At 44.2% G+C, this 12,673-nt stretch overlaps 1 protein-coding gene across 1 annotated transcript in view; it reads left to right on the forward strand.

Moving 5' to 3' along the window:
* The window catches only part of INSRR (insulin receptor related receptor), a 45,097-nt gene that overhangs the window by 24,231 nt on the left and 8,193 nt on the right, over positions 1 to 12,673 (forward strand). Inside the window, exons 10-15 of the mRNA XM_066609147.1 lie at positions 2,171 to 2,351; positions 3,423 to 3,464; positions 5,705 to 5,976; positions 6,072 to 6,208; positions 6,617 to 6,785; positions 7,368 to 7,473. Coding sequence (XP_066465244.1) covers positions 2,171 to 2,351; positions 3,423 to 3,464; positions 5,705 to 5,976; positions 6,072 to 6,208; positions 6,617 to 6,785; positions 7,368 to 7,473 — 907 coding nt within the window. The remainder of the gene's footprint in view (positions 1 to 2,170; positions 2,352 to 3,422; positions 3,465 to 5,704; positions 5,977 to 6,071; positions 6,209 to 6,616; positions 6,786 to 7,367; positions 7,474 to 12,673) is intronic.

The raw sequence follows: 12,673 nt of genomic DNA on the forward strand, positions 1-12,673 counted from the left end.
TCCGTCCCGCCTCCCGTCATTGAAAGTAGTGCAGGGGGGTGGAGAGGAGGCAGAGAGGGGGCGGGAGCACAGAGCACTGCTCCCGGCTCTTCCAGCCTCCTCCCCCTGCAGAGAGAGACGCCGTATATCAGCTGGGCGTGAAAACACAGCCGATATACGGTCGTCTGAAGCCGCCCTTACTTTTAGACAGTATTAGTAAATAAGGGCCCATGTACTAAAAAATCTTGTAAAAATTTAAGTGGGGCGGAATGAGTTTTGTTGTTTTTTTTTCTAAGATTTGTTAATTTTATTCTATGTGTTAGTACAAATATGGCAATAAAAAATATTCACAGTTTGTGTACATATCCCTTTTTGATCTCTTAATTTAAACTTTTTTTCTTTATTTTGAGACTTTGTCCAACTCCCATAAACTCCCACCACCACCACACACACAATATTCTGGCATTGTGAATTTTTTCATACAAAGTTCACTATTAGGGATAAACGGGATACTATATTAGTTTTTAACTTTTACTGATGTGGCAATACCAATTATGTTTTTTCATAGTTCTTTATATGAAAAATGAAAGAAGGTTTTTTTTTTACTTTTAATTTTCTCATTTTTTTTTTTTGTAATCACTTTTTATTTGCTTCCTTTTAGTCTCCATAGGGGACCTGAACTTGCGATCTCTTGATTACTTGTCCAGTATACTGTAATACAGCATATTGAATTTTTAACATTGGTCTATTAAGCCCTGCCATTAAAGGGGTTGTCCCGCGAAACAAAGTGGGGTTATACACTTCTGTATGGCCATATTAATGCACTTTGTAATGTACATCGTGCATTAATTATGAGCCATACAGAAGTTATTCACTTACCTGTTCCGTTGCTAGCGTCCTCGTCTCCATGGTGCCGTCTAATTTTCAGCGTCTAATCGCCCGATTAGACACGCTTGCGCAGTCCGGTCTTCTTCCTTTCTGAATGGGGCCGCTCGTGCCGGAGAGCGGCTCCTCGTAGCTCCGCCCCGTCACGTGTGCCGATTCCAGCCAATCAGGAGGCTGGAATCGGCAATGGACCGCACAGAAGACCTGCGGTCCACCGAGGGTGAAGATCCCGGCGGCCATCTTTGCAAGGTAAGTAAGAAGTCACCGGAGCGCGGGGATTCAGGTAAGCACTATCCGTTTTTTTTTTTTTAACCCCTGCATCGGGTTTGTCTTGCGCCGAACGGGGGGGCTATTGAAAAAAAAAAAAACCCGTTTCGGCGCGGGACTACCCCTTTAAGCAACTCACAATCATGTTGCAGGCCCCCCACTCTTAATTTATGCTATCAACATAGACTGCAGCATCTAAGGAGTGAACAGTCACAATCAGTACTAGCTCTGGTCACGGCCTTTGCCAGCGACTGTCATCCATTGACAATGGCTAACACTCACCAGATATGGAGTAGACTCTGCTCAGGAGCCCGCTCCATACATCACCTGCAACTGATCACTGTAGACTTATGGCAGATGGTCCTTAACAGCTTAATCATCAACATTTGCCAGTTAGTCATGCATTTTCAGTTTCTTTCCACCTGCAGAGTGATACCGCTATAGAAATGTTCATAGAGCTACTTCTGTTGCACAACCATCCAAGCACAGTGTTGGTCTGAGATCATGTAAGCCTAGTGGTATAATGTTTGTTTTGTCTGCACTCAATGACTTCCAGGGTTGTGGTTTCATAAAACGACTATAAAAACCAACCCCGGTACAAACCTCTCCTGTTAACCACTGGTACGGAAGACTCTGCTTGTTTCCAAAATAAGATCTGCACCCTCAACACACATAGATACATGGTCTGCACTTTCCTCTTAAGCAGAATGTATTACATTGTCGAGAGAAAGAAGGTATATAATTTCATAGTTGTCCCAACAAATATTGTAACAAAATGTTCCTGTGTGCCAGGCTCATGCCAGGTATTACGCCAGCAATGACACGCTAACATCATTGTATGGATTGAAAAGAAGAAAAAAAAATGGCGTCCCCTCCCATAACTCCTCTAACATATCTCCTTACAGAGATGCCCATTTGCCTATATTATATGTAGCCTATCTTGCCTATCATGACTTGATACTCTACTTTCCACAGCTGTCCTTCTCCTGCTCTTACCACAAATGTCCTCTAAAACCCTCGCCCAATTGTTTTTCTGCAGGTCTGAAGCTTCCCACCAGTACTGCCGATACCGGGTTTGATAACGATGAAGGAGACAGTTCAGATGCTGAAGATAAATGTTGCCCATGTCAAAAAAATGGTGGTCACCTCATAGACCTCGACGACGAATCCTTTCACAAGAAGTTTGAGAACTTTCTGAGGAACACTGTTTTCATACCTAAGTAAGAGCTCGGTCATAATGAGTGTTGAGCAAATGGAACCAGTAAAACCCTGTTTCAGGTTAAAGTTTGCTAAAAGTTCAGTTCAGCATTAACCTAAACTGAACTTTTAGCAAATTCTACCCGAAACAAGGTTCTACTGGTTTGCTTCACTCAATTCTAGTCCTGAATACTGGTCTATAACACTAAGGGCCATAGGATCCCTGTATAACGCTGAGTGTTCTACAGGACTTCTACGGCTCTTTGACAATGACATCCGTTTTAGGGGTTTTGGTGAACTTCTGATTCAGTTGAAACTAATTCGGACCAAATTGAACCTTTTTCAAAAAAGTTTGCTCATCGCTTGTTGTAACGTTTTTGCATTGATTAATCAGTTTCCCACCTCCTCTAGGGCACATAGGGAGGATATTTCCTGGGACAAAAACCTTTTCCAAAAGGTTGTATGTTTATGAGCATTTATGTTCTATGGTGTGAAATCTTCATCTGTAGTCAAAATATTCTCAAGTACCCATGCAAATTACAGTAATGTCTTCTGATGGCCATATCAGCCCTGCATATGAGATTGGTCAATCTCTCGGTAGGGCTAACACGTCAGGAGGACAAAGTTTTATAATTAAGAACCTCTCCATTGGCATATCCCAAACTTGAAGGAACTGAATAGACCCACAATATGGGCATGTAGTATTGGTCTCCTGTCAATGACTGGAGCACTGGGTCCCTGACCATGAAGAGTCCTTATTTTTTCAGAATCTTTGATTAACCTTTACTAACACATCTGATGGTCCGGCATCTAAATGGGCCATGGATCAGACAGGACCATATATGTGATAGATACTGTATATTATGTTGCAGCTCACTGTAGAGTTGCTATGTCTCTGGACCTCTGAAGATGGTGAGAAAAGAGAGTGTATGCTTCTAATCAGAGACATAACTTGAAGCTCCTAGGCCCCAATGCAAAATCTGTTACAGGGACTCCCCAACTATAATGCTTACTCATACTAATAGACTCAACCGCATCCCCTGTATCCACTATAGTTACGCCCCTGCTTCTAATATATGACTCTTTATTTTTAGGCCTCCATGGAAAGTGACTTTAATCGGCAAGGGTAATCAGAGGTGAGTTAGATCGTCCTTAAAGTGATAATGCCTTCAGTTGTGGCAAGTTCAGTCTTTGCAGACTTAATAAGACATTCTAGGATCAGATCTGTTGATGATCCGGACTTGAAATACCAAATAAAATTGATCATATCCACCAATTGCGAGTTCACTGACTACAACCATAGATTGGGGCTCTTGATTGGTTGCAATTGATTATATCCAGAGTGGAAGAGTATCTGCCCGAAAACTTTGATGGTTCTATGTCTGGAGGGCTCTAGCCCTTGATGAACCTATAATCTGGAATCCTGGTGTGCAACTTGACCATTGCTAAAATAATTATCATTGACCCAGTAGCAAGGCTTCTCTTCAGCTTTCTAATTCCCTGGCAATGCAGTCCTTATTTGTACTAAAGGGGAATTCTGAAAACATTGTTATTCTCTAGCTGCAGGATTGGTGATGTCTACCTCATCAGTGAGGGTCTGATTCCTGGGAGCCCTTCCAAATCCCTCAACATGGGCCCTGTGTCTCTTGAGACTGCCAAATGAATGAAGCAGCAGCGCGTATGTTTGGACACTGCTACATTCATCTCAATGACATTGTCGGGTGTTGGAATTCAGATGTTTTTGGTGCTCCCACTAAAATGTATATAGTGGTGGCTGAGCATGCGCGCTGCCACTCCATTGATTTTGCCAGTCTCTTGGTGGACACAGGACCTCATTTTGGCGATCGGTGGGGGTCCCAGTGGGTGGACCCCACTGATCAGCTAGTTATCCCCTATCCTGCGTCTAGGGGATAACATAATGTCACCGGAATACCCCTTTAAATCTTGATTGATATTTGTTGATGAGTGTTGCTTATTGTACAGGGGTCCTTGTAGACACAACAATGAAATAGGTAACTAGGTGTAATACATTGCAAAGATCTGCTTTGGTCTTCCCAAAAAATTGCGCCCTTCCTTCTTCTCAGGCAGGGGGTGGTATTACAAGTCGCCTTGGTACTGAACAAGTATGAGCTGCACTACCAGACATAGCCATGGATGAGAGTGGTGCTGTGTCTGGGTATTCCAATGGGTGCTGAGTATTGCAGCAAACTAAGGTAGTACTGGGTATTGCAGTGGACATTTGGGATTGGGTTTTGTTGGAAGACTCTTATGGATTGAACGTCATGAGTCTTTTAAAGACCTCATGGGTGCTAGAGACTTATTAGTCATGTACAGAACATATAAGAAAGCAGGAAGCTATGGGAATGAGTAGGGGAAGCAAATCTTGTGATTTAGCCAGAAGAATCCTTGTCTATTTTGGCTAGAGTAGCCTAAAGGAGTGGCCCAGTTGTAAACCATTGATGGCCTATCCTTAGGGTAGGCCATTGATAGTAGATAAGTAACAGTTTGCTACCCGGGGTCTCTACTGATCAGCTGTTTGCCAGACGGTATGCTTGTGCATGGAGCTGATTTCTGCAGGCTGCTGACAGCTATGTTCTCTCTGCAGTAGTCTGGCTTTGTATGACACCCATTCCCTTCAACGGAAACTTGGCCTGCAATACCAAACCTAGCCACTGCAGTGAGAACAGGGCTGTCTGCTTCCTGTAGAAATCAGCTGAGCCAGAGAACAGCTAATTGGCAGGAGTACCAGGCAGCAGATGCCCCATAGATGTAGTATTGACAATCTATCCTAAGGATAGGCCATCAACAGTTTGCAATTGGACAACCCTTTTAATTTTCTATGAGTAAGCACAATTTTCTATTGGTGGTCCTTTGAACTTCAGTTGCTGGTGTGTCTGATGATGGATCTGGTTTAACAATATACAGTATAACACTGGACCAAATTAAAGGATTATTTCTGCATAAACTATGATGGGTCCTTTGTGGATCTTGGGAGAGGGGATTCATTAGTCTGTAGACCCATTGTGGATCTTGGGAGAGGGGATTCATTAGTCTGTAGACCCATTGTGGATCTTGGGAGAGGGGATTCATTAGTCTGTAGACCCATTGTGGATCCTGGGAGAGGGGATTCATTAGTCTGTAGACCCATACTAGATCCAGAGAAATTGAACTTCACCTCACATGGGAGAGACTCAACATGCCAGTTGTGATCATGCTTGCTTCTGACCTGCTATGCTATGGCATAATTATTTGCTCTACACCCTCATGCGACTTTGCATGGAATTCTATTTGCTTTTAATACCTGCTTTGATTTCCTGCTTATTTGTGCTGATAGATGGGTCACCTCACCTTTTTGCCACTTCTGGAATCTTCTCAGATCTCAAAAGAAAAGGGATGTGTCTGGAATAATTGGAGACGTTCAAGGGAATATATCATTAGTAGAGGGGTCCATAAGTCACACTATCAACAACACTGCCATGGAGTCCAAGCCTTTTACCTACAAGGACAAGATCTTCCGAGACAGAATGGTTATATCCAACTTGAGACACTTCACCGAGTACAGGATTGACATCCATGCTTGTAACCACGCCGCCGACATTGTGGGATGTAGTGCCGCAACCTTCGTATTTGCCAGAACTATGCCGAACCGTAAGTACTTTCACAACACACTCTTTAGAATAAAATGCAAGGACTTTGTATAATCCAATCATTTTTATAAGCCTTCTATTTATTTCTATTTTAAGCCCACGCCGATAACATTGCTGGTAATGTTACGTGGAAATCCACAGGACATAACACCATCCTTATGAAGTGGGGAGAACCAGAGAATCCCAATGGTTTAATCTTAAAGTATGAGATCAAGTACAAGCGGGAACATGAGGTTAGAGTTTGAAACTGGAATGGAATTGGTTGTTTTCAGATCTCCATAGACCTTTCATGGAGTGTGGACCCATATTTATCTCCTCCTGACCTGAATAGAGGGGAGCAGGGGGCACACAGCACCTCTGTTTTCATGATCAGTGGTGGCCTCCCCTATCGAATCCCTTCCAATCTAATACTTAGCACCTAGCCTAATAAATGTTATACACCTCTGTTATGCCTGAGGAAGGATCCGAGAGGTCCAAAAGCTCACTATAACATCATGTATTTTTGCTAGCCATTAAAAGGTATCCTATCTACAAGATGACTTGGTTTCTCTTACTGAGAACAATCATCTTATCCATGTTTGTCAGATATATCTTCAGGTCCTCGATCTCTATGTATGTCTCTCACAACCTTTCTCTTTCAGGAGGGACCTTCGACAGTGGTTTGTGTCTCCCGCCAAAAATTCCAAAGATACAAAGGTGTCCACCTCACTCTAGTTCAACCCGGGAACTATTCAGCTCGAATCAGAGTCACATCCTTAGCAGGCAATGGATCATGGACGGAGCCTGTAGTCTTCTTTGTGCTTGGCCCAAGTTAGTTGACTTTAATATCTATATAAAGTTTGGGTAACTTAATCTAGAAGAGTCAAGGTTACTCAAGACAGTCGAATTGGAAAGTATGATTGGGTGAACCACAGACTAAATCTATTACAGGAAGGAAATGGATGAAACTTAAGGCCCCTATTTATATAAAAGTTGTCTGAACCTATCATCTATTTCAGTAGGACCGGTCAACTATCTTAGGTACAGGGTGGCATGTTGCATTTCAGCACCAATCAGGGTAAATAAGTTGCTTCAAGAGGTGTTTCGCAGTGGTTTACTGTTCGGTTACCATTCAGACTATATGCAAACTAAGACCAACGAAGGGGGGTGCATGTGTTCAAGGGCTTTGGGAGTAATAACTGTCTGCTCATGATCATTTGGCTGACAGCTATTGAAGGTGTATCGGTACTTTACTTTTTCCATTGTGTGATCAGGAAATCTATTTGTACTGTATCCTTGCAATGTTGTCCCATTTACAAGTGGACATAGTACTCGGCAGCTCTACAGAAAGTCATGTAATACATAACTCATCAGTACCCTTATAATATGGTGGATCATTTTATTTTTTTGCAGAAGAGTCGCCATATGAGAATTTGTTTCTCCTCCTCAAAGTGATGCCAGTATTCTTGTTTCTGATCTTCGGTTGTCTGGGCTTTTTAGTCTTCCACCAAAGGAAAGGGTAGGTAGACCATTGTGTGTGTTTTTTGTTTTTTTTCATATTGGTTGTTTTGGATGTTTTTCTGTAATGGTCAAACCCTGCGAAATACAGCATCAACCAAAGCCACCCGACCCGCTTCATTATTCTCCAATCAGTTTGTCGAAACTACTAAAAATACATGGAAACCACAGCAGGTGTCAGAGCGATAGTCCCTTCCACAAGTATTTGGGTTTGTTCACCGATTGTCAAGTTTCAGATCTCCAAAAGAAGGGGAAAAAGCAGAAATCAAAATATTTGAAAAATTGTAGAAATGGAGAAAAAAAGATATAGTTGGTATAAAAGTTGAATATTGAGATGATGAGCTGTCCACATCATGTTTTTAAAGGGTTAATAACTTTTCAGACAACTTCTGCTCCTCTACTAGCTTGTGTTAGTCTCATCATTTCTGTAATATACTTGCATTAAAAATGTAGTTGCTTTATTTCTGTAAGTCGCTTTTGAAGTAGCTGCCACTAGGGGTTTCCTATCCAGCTTTGCGGCAATCACTGTCTATTAGGTACAAAGCTTCTGTAGTAACAAAGACATAGCGCCTCCCCCTGTTGCTAAAAAAAATGCTTATTTTCACAGGTGGCTCACGTGCACTCAGAGGCAGCAGGCTGACAGATTTACAGACCATGTGATAACAATCTTCACAATCTCTGCCTTTCCTAACCATTTGGCCAGAATGCCTCTGAATGCCTGAATCCTCCTGGGAAAGCAGAGGGGTGGGCATTCTGCTGATTGGACCAGAGACAGTGCAATATAGCATGGGAAGTAAGGGCAAGGAAGTGCAGGACAGGGAACTACTGGCAGAATGCTAGGCTTGCTATACACCCCCTCCCTGATAGTGGATTGCAAATAGTAGAACAGCAGAAAAATGGAGAAGACCACATGAAACATGAAATGGTTCAAACAGCAAACCAGAGGGCAAGGGGAACCTGGGGTATATTAGAAAACTTGATGAAAACTCAGCTACGCTTTAATAAAGGTTTTTAATGTATACAATTTTAAAGGGGTTGTTTCAAGTTATAAAGTTATCCTCTTTCCACAGAATAGGGAATACTTTTATGATCAGTGGGGGTATGATGACTGGGACTGCCACAGATCCTGATAACTGGGGCTGGTTGGTGCTTGAATGAACGGAGCAGAAGTCGTGCAGGCAAGCTTGCCACTCCATTCGCTTCAATAACAGCGCTGGATATTATGGAGTTCAAGCACTTTTTACAATATCTGGCTCTGTTATGGAAGTAAATGAAGCAGTGGTGTATCTGTGGGACCTCTGCTTCATTTACTTTTGGAGTGACCAGACCCCCACTCTCAGGATCAGTGCAGGTCTCAGCAGATAAAATCATAAAGTTATGTTCTATCCCTGACTGACTGACTGACTGACCACTGATTCTCTAACTTCCCGGTGTCATACAAACTTGATATTTGGCATGACCATTTTTTAGGTCCTAAATAGGAAAAATTAAAGGGTCGCAGCTTCTAAGCATGAAAAACTATGTGAAAATCCACGATACATGGGAGTTCTTGGAAGATAAATAAACCAACTGACCGACCGAAAAAGAATCAGAAACAGTACGTCTGTTCTTGATATTCCTTAGCTTGACCTCCCGAGAATGCTCCAAATTACGACGTACCTCACCCCAAATCTCTTGAAGTCTCTTAACCATAGCATCCGCCGAAGGATTCTCGCATGCTGGAGACACAGAAAAGAAACACCTGGGTTGATAGCCAGCATTACAGAAAAACGGCAAAGTTCCAGAAGCAGAATTACAATGATTATTTATGGCAAACTCTGCCAACGCCAAAAAATCTGCCCACTGCTCCTGACGATCACTGTCATATAACCTGAGGTACTGAATAAGTTCTTGATTCATGCGCTCAGTCTGTCCATTGGATTCCAGGTGAAAAGCCGTGGAAAACGACAACCCTACTCCGATGTTTTTACAAAAAGCACGCCAAAACCGGGCAACAAACTGCACCCCTCGGTCCGACACTACATTGTCAGGGATGCCATGTAAACGCACTACTCCATTCATGAAAATGGAAGTTAATTTGGGAGCCGACGATAACTTCTTTAGAGGGACAAAATGTTGGAAAACCGTTCAACTACCACCCATATAACCAAGTGTCCCCGAGACACCGGAAGGTCCGTGACAAAATCCATGGATAAATGCGACCATGGTGTGGATGTCACTGGGAGTGGCAGAATGGGCCCCTCGGGTCATCTCCTGACATTCTTCCCTTGAGCGCAAACTGAACAGGATTCGACAAAGCTTCTGACATCCCGGGCCATGTATGGCCACCAGTACAGACGTCTGCACAATTCCAACTTGCCACGAATACCCTTGTGGCCTGCCAAGACCGCTGCATGAACTTCCTCCAGAACAAGTAAGCGCAAGGCACTAGGTAAAAACAACCTCCCTTCAGGAAGCGCACTCGGAGCACCCGATTGAGCCACAAGAATTTGGCCGGAGATGTCGGAAAATAACGCCGCCACTACCACCCCAAGAGATAGAATACCCTCGGGTTGAGAATCCTCTTGTTCAGGCGCCCCAAAACTGCGGGATAGAGCATCTGCTCTGACGTTTTTTGACCCTGGTACATACGTAACTACAAAATTAAAACGAGAGAAAAATAAAGCCCCCCGGGCTTGTCGCTCATTTAGGCGCTTGGCAGACTCTAGGTAAATCAAATTCTTGTGATCCGTGAACACAGTAATCTGATGTCTGGCCCCCTCCAGAAAATGCCTCCACTCTTCAAATACCCATTTGATAGCCAGCAATTCTCTATTGCCAATATCATATTTCCGTTCAACCGGACTAAATTTCCTGGAGAAAAAAAGCACATGGCTGCAGATTGGAGAGAGAGGCAGTTCCCTGGGATAACACAGCACCCACACCATGCTTGGAAGCCACCACCTCCACAACAAATGGACAACTGAGACTAGGTTGTACCAATACCAGGGCCGTAGAGAATGCCTTCTTAAGGCGGGCAAAGGCTTCTTTAGCCTCGGGTGACCAGACATTTACCTCAGCGCCCTACTTGGTAAGGTCCATCAAAGGTTTGGCCATAACTAAAAAATTCCTAATGAATTTACGGTAAAAATTAGCAAAACCTAGAAAGCGTTGCAACTAGAGATGAGCGAGCACCAAAATGCTCGGGTGCTCGTTACTCGAGTCAAACTTCCCGCGATGCTCGAGGGTTCGTTTCGAGTAACGAACCCCATTAAAGTCAATTGGCGACTCGAGCATTTTTGTATATTGCCGATGCTCGCTAAGGTTTTCATTTGTGAAAATCTGGGAAATTCACGAAAGTGATGGGAACGACAAAGAAACGGATAGGGCAGGCGAGGGGCTACATGTTGGGCTGCATCTCAAGTTCCCAGGTCCCACTATTAAGCCACAATAGCGGCAAGAGTGCCCCCCCCGCGCACTGTCAGCATAAACATCGTTCTCCTCTGCCACAGCTGTAACAGCTGTGGCAGAGAAGAACGATGTTAGCCCATTGAATTCAATGGAGCCGGCAATGCAGCCGGCTCCATTGAAAGCAATGGGCTGCCGGTGAGCGCGGGATGAAGTTTCCAGAAGGGCTTAAAAATATAAGCCCTTACCTGAAAATCATCCTAAAATGTGTAAAAAAAAAAAAAAAATGTATACTCACCTTTCCGCTGAAGCCGGAGTTCAGCCGCGTCTGGCCGGCGGTTCTCCTGAACTGCTTTCTGTAGTATTCAGCAGCCGGGGATTTAAAATCCCCGCCTGCTGAATGAGCTGCCTCTGATTGGTCACAGCCTGACCAATCAGAGGCAGCTCTCACTCACACCCATTCATGAATTCATGAATGGGTGAGTGAGTGCTGCCTCTGATTGACAGCTGAGAGCTGCCCCTGATTGGTCCCTGCGCTGAGCCAATCAGAGGCAGCACTCACCCATTCATGAATTCATGAATGGGTGTGAGTGAGAGCTGCCTCTGATTGGTGAGGCTGTGACCAATCAGAGGCAGCTCATTCAGCAGGCAGGGATTTTAAATCCCCGGCTGCTGAATACTACAGAAAGCAGTTCAGGAGACCTGCCGGCCAGAAGCGGCTGAACTCCGGCTGCAGCGGAAAGGTGAGTATATTTTTTTTAATATTTTTGGACATTTTAGGATGATTTTCAGGTAAGGGCTTATATTTTTAAGCCCTTCCGGAAAATTCATCCCGCGCTCGCCGGCAGCCCATTGCTTTCAATGGAGCCAGCTGTATTGCCGACTCCATTGAATTCAATGTGCAAACATCGTTCTTCTCTGCCACAGCTGTTACAGCTGTGGCACTGGACAACGATCTTTATGCTGACATTTTTTTTTTTTTTTTTACACATTTTAGGATGATTTTCAGGTAAGGGCTTATATTTTTAAAGGGGTTGTCCCGCGCCGAAACGTTTTTTTTTTTTTTTTTTACCCCCCCCCCCCCCCCCGTTCGGCGCGAGACAACCCCGATGCAGGGGTTAAAAAAACAAACCGCTCAGCGCTTACCTGAATCCCGGCGGTCCGGCGTCTTCATACTTACCTGCTGAAGATGGCCGCCGGGGTCTGCTCCCTCCGTGGACCGCAGCTCTTCTGTGCGGTCCATTGCCGATTCCAGCCTCCTGATTGGCTGGAATCGGCACGTGACGGGGCGGAGCTACACGGAGCCGGCATTCTGCACGAGTGGCTCCATTGAAGAGAGCAGAAGACCCGGACTGCGCAAGCGCGGCTAATTTGGCCATCGGAGGGCGAAAATTAGTCGGCTCCATGGGAACGAGGACGCCAGCAACGGAGCAGGTAAGTATAAAACTTTTTATAACTTCTGTATGGCTCATAATTAATGCACAATGTACATTACAAAGTGCATTATTATGGCCATACAGAAGTGTATAGACCCACTTGCTGCCGCGGGACAACCCCTTTAAGCCCTTCCCGAAAATTCATCCTGAGATCGCCGGCAGCCCATTGCTTTCAATGGAGCCGGCTGTATTGCTGGCTCCATTGAATTCAATGGTCAGTGCTCGTTTAATCGAGACGAGTACCGCGTGGTGCTCGCCTCTAGTAACGAGCATCTCAAGCACCCTAATACTCGAACGAGCATCAAACTCAGACGAGTATGCTTGCTCATCTCTAGTTGCAACGCCTTTAAATTGGTTGGTTGACACCATTCAGTTATG

This window comes from Eleutherodactylus coqui, chromosome 6 (assembly GCF_035609145.1).
Source record: "Eleutherodactylus coqui strain aEleCoq1 chromosome 6, aEleCoq1.hap1, whole genome shotgun sequence".
In the NCBI taxonomy this organism is placed as follows: Eukaryota; Metazoa; Chordata; class Amphibia; order Anura; family Eleutherodactylidae; genus Eleutherodactylus; species Eleutherodactylus coqui.